The following is a 9,773-nucleotide window of genomic DNA, read 5'->3' on the forward strand; positions in this document are numbered from 1 at the left end:
AGATATATCAAATAAAAAATGAAAGAAATTAAAGATCAATAAAAAACAGATAAATGAATAATCAGAAGATAAAAACCAAAAACATAAATAAAATAAATAAATAAATAAAATATAAAATACAATGATTAATTTGGTTGAATATATTAGATCTTATTGAACCAAGCTTAATTAACTTGGACCTAAATCAAATATGGTGTCTATAATATTAATTTTAAGCCCACAGTATAATTTAAAAAGTTTTGACATATAAGATCAATGATTCTCTTTCTTATTTCCCTCGTCTTCTTGCTCTTAGTTTTTGTAATTTGCAAAGCTGTTTGATTGAGGATTTCGCCTTATAGTCGATGCCTATAAGCTTAGAACCTAGCGTATCTCGGCCACCACCACTGAGACCACCACTTTTCTTACCGCTTTAGTTAATTGTTTTTGCCTTTTTCACTGTCAATGTAATTATATATTCGTGTATTTATGTTTTATTTTATATAAAAATTATATCTTATAATTTATATAAATATAATAATATAAAAATATATTTTTTTATTTTATTAAATTTATATATAATAATTATTAAAATATTATATTATATTATATATTTGTTTTATTTTCATATTTTATTTATAGGATATCACCTTATTGTTAAATTACGTAAGGAAGGGTAAGCTATCGATCGGGGTTTAGGTGATAAGGAAGCCAGAATAAACGACACCGCTTATGTTACAAGCAAACCTGTAGGGGCCTAGCAAAGTCAGGGACTCAGGGGCATAAGTTGGTGTTGTTGGACTTTGAAAGGCTCAATGGACTCAAACATGCCCAACAGACACGAATAGTCCATTAACGAAGGCGAGTACAATCATTTTTGGTACACGCAAAAAGCAGCCCTCAACTTCTTCACACGCCATGAATTGAAATCTTTCGCTAATAATAGCCAATAGCCCACCTCTCCTACTACTGTTCTACTAAACCTTCGGCTGTCTGATTTCAAACCTTCAACACCCTCCCCCCCCCCCCCCAAAAAAAAAAAATCAGAAATCCTTTTCTCTCTCTCTTTTTCTCAGTTGCAATAGCCGTCTCCCAATGCCAAGTAGATCAGCCGCCGGTGTCCGAACGGGTGTGAGAGTCGTTGTCGCTGGTGACCGCGGCACGGGTAAATCCAGCCTCATAGTCGCTGCAGCTTCCGACTCTTTCCCTGAGTACGTCTCGGCAGTTCTCCCCCCAACTCGCCTCCCCTCTGACTTCTACCCCGATGGCGTCCCCATCACCATTGTTGACACCTCCTCAAGGTATTGTTTTTGAACTTTTCTCAATCTTCTATGCATGTTAATGTTATTAATTGTTTTTTCTTTATCCAGCCGTACCGAAAATTTACAGCAACTTGTTTAAGTAGATGGTCAGTTTTGGGATTATGGTTCACCTTTTTAGAACGTGTTATCTTGAAGTATATTTTTCAAGAATTAAAAAAAGAAGTCTGAACAAGAAAACTTGTGATTTTGTTTTTATATATGAAACAATAACGTGAGAATCGCTATTTTATTTAACAGTAAATAGTAAAGCAACCTTAAAAACAAAGTTTGATAAGTTGTGATATATTCTGATATTTTGCCATTGCTATTGACTTTTAGCATGGAGAGCAGAGTAAAACTTATTGATGAGTTGAAGCGAGCTGATGCTGTGGTATTAACATATGCTTGTGATCAACCCATGACACTCAGTCGTCTGACTACTTTTTGGCTTCCTGAGCTTCATAAATTAGAGGTTTGCAGTCGGCGTAATTCGTTGACATAAGATATATATATTTTTACGTTTACTCAGTAAATGACATTGCTTTCATTATGTTTATATCTTATGTCTCAATAGGTTAAGGCACCAGTGATTGTTGTTGGGTGCAAACTAGATTTACGAGATGAGCGTCAGCCCATGAACTTGGAACAAGTTATGGCACCAATCATGCAACAGTTCAGGGAGATTGAGACCTGTATAGAATGTTCCTCTGCTACGCTAATTCAGGTTCCTTTTTTTTGTTATTATTATTTTTGGGTTAACATCACATTCACATGATTACGAGCATTATCATTTTGTAGTCTCCGCACCATCTATCTTTATGAAGTTGTGGTATTCGCATTTAGCAGTTCACCTTTTAAGTGGTGGCTCTAGACTCTAGGGGGTACCAACAGACAAGCTTCCAGTCTTTCTTTTTGGTTCGAAACTATTTCCTATTTTATTATTTTTGACCAATTGATAAACGTGGTACCCATTTATATTGTCCTTAAGTTTGTTAAATCCATTTACTATTTGTGTCTTTTAGTAGCTATGATATTGAAAACTGAAATTAAGGTTTTTGTTTTCACATGCTCCAGGTCCCTGATGTGTTCTATTATGCTCAAAAGGCAGTTCTTCACCCGACAGCTCCACTATTTGATCATGAGAAACAATGTCTGAAACCACGATGTATCAGAGCATTGAAACGGATATTTATGCTTTGTGATCATGACATGGATGGAGCCCTTAGTGATGCAGAGTTGAATGAATTTCAGGTTTCTTTTTCTTTTCGTTTGTCCTTTTCCTAATGATGGCTACTCACTCTCTTTCTCTCTATGTTAAAAATTTGGAAAACTTTGACAAATGGTAAACAGGTTAAATGTTTTAATGCACCATTACAACCTGCTGAGATAGTGGTTGTAAAGAGAGTGGTGCAAGAGAGGATAAGAGGAGGAGTCAATGACCTTGGTCTTACTCTTGAAGGTTTCCTATTTCTTCATGCTCTTTTTATAGAAAAAGGGCGTGTTGAGACAGCTTGGGCTGTCTTGAGAAAGTTTGGATATGATGATGATTTAAAGCTTAGGGATGATATTCTTCCAGTTCCAACCAAGCATGCCCCTGATCAGGTAGCTCATAATGTTGACCTTAGACATAACTATTATTTATTACAAACTGGTATTCAAGTTTATTGGCTTGCTTCTCCTTGTATTTATATTGTTTAAGTTCCTATGCACTTGATTAAGCATGTGGTACTTGATCTTTTGGTTTTTTTAAGGTTGTTAATAGTGATTTGAAGATTGTTTTTTATCTCGTTTGTGAATGCTTGTTTTGAGACAAGATTTAGCATATTGATTTACTCCAAAGTATTCATCTTCTTTGTCATGCATAATGGATCTCAATATCAAGGAAACATAGGGCTTTATGCATATATCCCTAATCCTGAAGTTTTATCTAGTTTATGGCATCATGTTAATGAATCTTCCCCACCCACCTTCCCTTTTATTTATGTCCCGATAACAAATTTATTTGACTGTTGAATTATGTACTTCCTATAATTGTATCGTTCATAACTTCCTATTGGGGATTGCAATATACTTACTTCTAGATATCTTGTAGAGTGTGGAGCTGACAAATGAAGCTCTAGACTTTTTGCGTGGGATCTTCCGATTGTATGACAGTGACAATGTATGTGTTAATCTCTCAAATCCTTATCACTTATACAGAAATAAGATGCAAAGAATGTTTAGTGCAAGTTCTTTATTATATTTAGAGTTTGTATAATGCTAACTCATGGACAACCACTGAATTTCTGCTTTGATTTTGAGCTTACCAGGATGGATCCTTGCAACCTTCTGAGCTTGATGATATCTTTGTAACCGCTCCAGAAAGGTGAATGTAGTTACTGGATGTATCTTCTTTATTTATAGACTTGTATAGAGTTAACAGTGTTCTCTTAGCACATTTCTTTTGCTCCAATTATCAAAAAGTCACAACGCTTGAAGACTTGTTGAATTGATTCCAAGTAGCTTGTTGCAAATGGTGGAGATGGAACAGCTAATGTTGAGGTTGCAAAAGAATTAAACCTGAACCAAATTGATTAACCTTGGTTTGGTTCATTGGATTAAATCACATATGTTATTTTATTATTTCTATTATAAGCATTAGCATCTCTGTAGGTGTGCATACATAGACACACATACACTACATACATGCATGCATGCATATATAAATAATCATACTGTTTGCTTTTAATTTTTTCCTGCAAAAATCCTCAGCTTCTAAAGGTTTTATTAACAAATTCTTGTTTTGTTATAAGGCGAGTTAACTTTTAGACTTATCCTCCATTGCTGTTTATCCATTTTCCCCTTAATGATGATCAGGAATATATTTCTATTAACATATGTGTTCTCTGTAATTCAGTCCCTGGACTGTGGGCCCTTATGTAGATGCTGCAGAGAGAACATATCAAGGAAATTTGACTCTTAATGGGTTTTTATCTGAGGTTTGTTGTGCTTACTACTCCTTCCTTGATGCTTTACCATGGTATAAACACATGATGACATGTATATACCTATCTTGGCCATTTATGTGTGTTATGAGTTTAATTAATATCTGAAAATTTCTGCATTATTGGGCTGACAGCACAGAGTGTTAGGGATCCTACTCATACCATGAGTATTCTTTAAGGATTTCACAAGTTTATGTGCATTTGCTAATTTGCATTGGTAAACCATATTTCAGTAAGGATTGACCTCTGGGATGCAGTTAAGCAGCAGTCCCACTTATGTATCATACATAGTCTGACTGAGTGGCTAATATTACTGGTTTGCTTTCTTATATTCTTTCACAGAATTATGTCTCTATGAAATTGCTTATTTTAGCACTTTACTACTATTGTCAATTAAACTTGAACGTCCATATTATTGCTTTGATCTGCATTTACAACAATATTGTTGTCTCCTCTATGAATATTTTGGGTATATCTGTTTCTTGCTTCCCTTGGTTCTGGGACTTAAGTCAGACTTCCAACACTGACCAGATTTATTTCTTAGAAAATATAAGAGATAGGTTTCTTTTGTTCTGCTGACATTAATTGGTATTTGAACATTTTTAATCTTGTCTATCTACTTCTTAACTGTAACTCTTACCATATCTATGGTTTGCAGTGGGCCATGATGACGAGTCTGGATCCAGCATGTAGTTTGGCTAATTTGATTTGCATTGGATATGGTGGAGATCCAACTTCAGCCCTTCGTGTTACTAGGAGAAGATCTGCAGATTGCAAGAAGCAACGGACAGAAAGAAACGTTTTTCACTGCTTTGTTTTTGGTCCTAAAAGATCTGGGAAGTCTGCTTTGATGAATTCATTTTTAGGAAGGTGTTGACTCCAGATCTATGTGATCATTTGATGTTGATCTTGCTAGTTTCATCTACAGCTTCTTTGGTTCATCTAGTAAAATTATACTATTGTTTTTTGTCATTTCATAGTCTAGATACTATGACTTCATTTATTAGAATAATATTTGAACTGCAGGCCTTTCTCAAGCAACTATACTCCAACAAATGCTGTACATTATGCAACGAACATGGTTGAACAGATTGGGGTGAGTAATAACTGTACATATGCCATATGTCCGGGTATTTTCATGGAACTCGCTTTTTATCCTCTTTCTTTTCTATCTCCCGATGTTTCCCCCTTAGATCATGGACCATGAATATGGTAGTAAAATCTTTGTTCGGATGACTGTAATGTCCTTGTAAAAATAAACTAAGTTTTTATTTTCTTTTTGTTATCAATTTTCTGATTCCTGTGCATTGAAAACATGCCTGTTCATTTCTGATGAGAAGTTTTGGATTTGATGTGGCAATCTTTGTGACCCTATTGTCTTTACAGGGTACTCAGAAAACCCTTATTTTGCAAGAGATACCAGAAGATGGAGTTAAGAAATTCCTGTTCAATAAGGAATGTTTGGCAGCCTGTGATGTATCTGTATTTTTGTATGACAGGTAAAGTTAAACAATATTTAATTTGTCTAAATTAAACAACATTAGAATATCATGGTGAATATGCTATAGCTTATGTATAACTAGTGGTTATGAACCTCTTTCAATTAGCATTTTAGTGGTTTTTAATGCCCTTTATACTCATCCTACTTTCCCCCTTTTACCTGCTTCTATCTTGTGCTCAATCTACAAACCTGTGGATATCTGGAAATTGAAGAATAATTGGCGTACCTTGAAGGGCTGTGGAAATCTGCTGATTTATCAGTAAATGGTCTCTTATCATACATGACATTATATTCCTATTGCCAGTTCAGATGAATATTCATGGAAAAGATCAAGAGAATTGCTTCTGGAAGTTGCTAGGCAGGGAGAGGAATGTGGTTATGGAGTGCCTTGCCTCCTCATTGCAGCAAAGGATGACTTAGATCCATATCCAATGGCACTGCAAAACTCTGCAAGAGTATTTATCTTATCATTGTCTGCTTTGTTTGTCCAAATCCTACAAAACTGTGATGATAAATGAGATATTGTGCTAATTTCAATTTTGTTTTTCAGGTTACTCAGCAGTTGGGAATGGAAGCTCCATTTCATGTAAGCGTGAAATTAAGAGATTCCAAAAATGTATTTTCTAAAATCATAAGTGCAGCAGAACACCCTCATATGAGCATTCCTGAAACTGAGAAAGGGAAGAAAAGGAGGCAATATCGCCGGCTCGTTAATAGCTCACTTATATTTGTTTCACGTTAGTATTATGTCACTTGCCCATGCACCTCTTTACTTCCAACAGAAATGAACCTTATATAATAGTTGCTTCACATTTTACTTGTTCATGATTGGGTTCCTGTTTAAATTACAGTTGGAGCTGCTGTTGCTGTTGTTGGACTGGCAGCTTATCGTGCTTATGCTGCAAGGAAGAATACTTGAAAGATGGTCCATTTGGTCATCAGCTGCCATTGCTTTTTTGCTGCATTTGCAACTCAAATAAATCGTAAGTACATGTATCCTTGATTGGATTTTCAAACTGAAGCCTGTATATAATTTGTTGGAATTATTTCAGCAAGGCTGGAGGTAATCTTTTCTACTTTCACTTATCTTGAACCAAATAATTTACCTTTTATTGAAGGTTTTTTTTTTTTTTTCGTTGTCTACTAAAATATTTGTAAAACTTCATGCAGTTTTGTATCAATTTCCATGGTGGCATTTCATGCCAATTATCAGTTATGGTAGGAACTGTTATCCTTGAAAGTGTGATTGTTTATATTGACTTGTGGTTGAGGCATAGCCTAATGGCAGCAACACCTCGCTCGGAATTATGATTACTAGCTCAAATTCTCCCCCTCCAAAACTTTTAATTGGCTTGTATTGTTTAGCGAGGATGAGTACAAGGCAGTTTTTTTAAGGCATCTCGTGTTTGGAAGGAGCAATGTTTGCATCTTTGCCTTTAGATACCTGTTTCCTTAGATGAATGGTGATCTGCCGGTTGCGGTTTTTTACCTAGTTATGGTTACTCCAAAACAGCATTTTGGGTAGGAATGAACTGAAAAAGGTAGGAATCGAATTGAAATAGTCGGATACTTTTTTTTTTCAGTCAGTTATCCTCAACCTTATTCATGGTAGTATACATTAGTAATGACTGATAATCCTGACGAAAGACAGGTGTTGGGCTGTTTGGCAAAGAATGCTGGTGAGGAAAAGACTTCATCTTGCTGTCTTCAACTTCTTGTCTAGTGTTAAAAAGGTTTAAGAAGACGCATAAGACATATAAGGTGGAAGTCTTAACCCCACCGTCCTCGTATTTTATCCTGTGGACCAAACAAGAAAAAAAAATCTTCCCGTTCATTGTTCATTTCAGCCCAAGAAAGGCACTTTGCCAAACGAAAAGTTATGCTATTAATTTAGTCGAGTTTTCTTTATTTTTGCACATATATCTTGGAAGTATGAACATTAATTTTTGTGACCAAAGATTGCTAAGTGGATTTTGGAATACCAAATGTGGCGTAGGCATGTACACGGTTAAAGGTCTTTGTTTTGGGATTATAGCGTTATTAAAAAGTAAATAATAAATAAAGGAAAAAGTTTCATTGGTTTAATGTATGTTATTTTTAATTAAAAAAAAAAACAAATAGTAAAAAATATCAATAAAGGGTAGTCTTAATTCAATCGTGATGAATGAATTCGGTCATGTTTTGGTTAGTGAAAACTCGAGTCTGGATTAAAACCGAATTGATTATTTAAAAAATAGTAACAAATGGAAAAGAAAAGGTAACTAGTTTGCAAAGAGATTAACTTTTTCTTTTGAAGTAAAATCGAAATAGACTCGGCAATCTTTGGTCAGTAAATTTATATATTTCTTCAATGCATGTCTCTCTGATTTGAAATCCAAAAAAAAAAAAAAAACCTTTTTCTCACTACTTTCCTCTTTGGACAAAAGAAACAAAGACGAGAAATCTATACTTTGTCAAAAATTAAGGTAAATTTCATGATGTCCCATAATTTCTGGTCTCCTATGTGGTCAAAAATATAATAATAAAAGAAAGGAAGAAGCGAATGAATGGGAAATCTGGGAGGAGATGCGGTATCCCGAGTGTTCTCTACTTTGTCATAAAAAGGGGGGAGGGTTTGATGTGAAAGGGTAGGATTCTGTAAAAATAAAGACGGAGAAGAAAGAGTTAACAAAAAGATCATATTTGATAGTGTAATATTATTGGCGTTGCCATCACTCCCAGTAAGAAACTTGGTAGGCTCCAGTCTCTTTCTTTCTCTCTTTTTCCACTACGGTCAACCAGAGCCTGCAGGCTTTTCTTTCCTCCTATGCAAAGGTGAAAAACAAATGTCTGAGCTAGACTCTATATTTTCTGTCGCCATGCTTGTCGATGGTGTTTCTTCTCTATATTCATGGCTGTATAGTCATCTTTTGTCTTCTCCTGGCCTCAATGAAACAAAATCTTCTCTATCACCTATAGGCTCACGTGTGTAACACCATTGCAATTTGCAACTTTTCTTGTTTGTTTTCATATCTCTAATTTGTAGGTTTATATATATATATATATTATATAAAATACAATTAGAAAAATGTTAATTGGATCAGGCTCCTCTCCAGTCCAATGTCCATCATGGAGATTTTTTCATGCGTAGAAAAAACCAATCAATGGTCCTAAATGCAGCATATTAGATTTTATAGATTTTCGTTTTATAGATGTTTCTATATACTAGCTTGATATCGAAACATGTTAATCAAATTCTTTTTTAATCGTTTTCAAGGATTAATCATATACATATAATCATGAAATTAAAGATAATTTGTTAAGCAAGTGTGAAACATGGACGGTTGTGATTCAGTGAAGCAATTATACATAATTGACGTTAACAATCTATGATCAATGCGAGTGGGTCCTGTCTAATAACCAAAGTGAAGACATACTACTAGAAGCATATGCTCTTTCAATGGTTTTTTTTTTACCAGATTAAAGTGAAAAAGGAAAAAAAAAGTTGAAACTAAGAACTGTTGGAAAGAAGACAAGAAATGTAATCATTCCAAGATGCTGTAGTATCCGAACAGAGGAGCAGAGGCTGATATCCAGAATCTAATGGTAACAGAATTATATGGCGTGGGGTCCTGTTTTGGATACCCTCATAGATCCTCTGAAAATCCCCATTTCCACACTTGTCAATCCAACAGATAAGACGCATACAGAAAAGCCATGCCTGACGGCCCAACGATCTTCCCTCACCCTGCCCTGCTTCTCTTCTCTTATTTATTACTGCTAGGATTAGTTTTTTTCTCTCAAAATTATCCCTGAATTATGAAATATCTGAAAAAAGAAAAAAGAATTGGAAATTAAATTTGTTCAAATAGTGGAGCTACGCATTTCCCCTTTGTTAGCCCCTAAGCTATACCAATGGTACATGCACCTCGTTTTGCTCTAGAGTTTTCATTTAATTTAATGCATTTGTTTTGCATGGATATATATCAACCCTTTATCTTTCACGTAAAAAAGTATATCCACTCAATT

The 9,773-nt window shown here is 34.9% G+C and overlaps 1 protein-coding gene across 2 annotated transcripts; it reads left to right on the forward strand.

Moving 5' to 3' along the window:
* The first annotated feature begins 921 nt into the window (after positions 1 to 921).
* On the forward strand, positions 922 to 7,159 carry LOC111305189 (mitochondrial Rho GTPase 2-like). 2 transcript variants are annotated; one of them, XR_016331312.1, is made up of 15 exons: positions 953 to 1,280; positions 1,620 to 1,752; positions 1,855 to 2,004; positions 2,355 to 2,531; positions 2,631 to 2,882; positions 3,373 to 3,441; positions 3,590 to 3,645; positions 4,177 to 4,258; positions 4,923 to 5,134; positions 5,291 to 5,360; positions 5,651 to 5,763; positions 6,070 to 6,220; positions 6,316 to 6,502; positions 6,617 to 6,748; positions 6,936 to 7,159. XR_016331312.1 is itself a non-coding variant. In XM_022902477.2 (14 exons), exons 1-14 carry the CDS (start codon positions 1,075 to 1,077, stop codon positions 6,682 to 6,684), a joined length of 1,926 nt encoding a protein of 641 aa, XP_022758212.2. In that variant the 5' UTR covers positions 922 to 1,074; the 3' UTR covers positions 6,685 to 6,907. The 2 variants fall into 2 exon arrangements, 1 of the variants encoding a protein (XP_022758212.2); XM_022902477.2 differs by lacking the exon at positions 6,936 to 7,159 and having other exon boundaries at positions 922 to 1,280; positions 6,617 to 6,907.
* The last annotated feature ends 2,614 nt before the right edge of the window (positions 7,160 to 9,773 follow it).

This window comes from Durio zibethinus, chromosome 21 (genome assembly GCF_047325235.1).
Source record: "Durio zibethinus cultivar Kanyao isolate XHJ-2024 chromosome 21, ASM4732523v1, whole genome shotgun sequence".
In the NCBI taxonomy this organism is placed as follows: domain Eukaryota; kingdom Viridiplantae; phylum Streptophyta; class Magnoliopsida; order Malvales; family Malvaceae; genus Durio; species Durio zibethinus.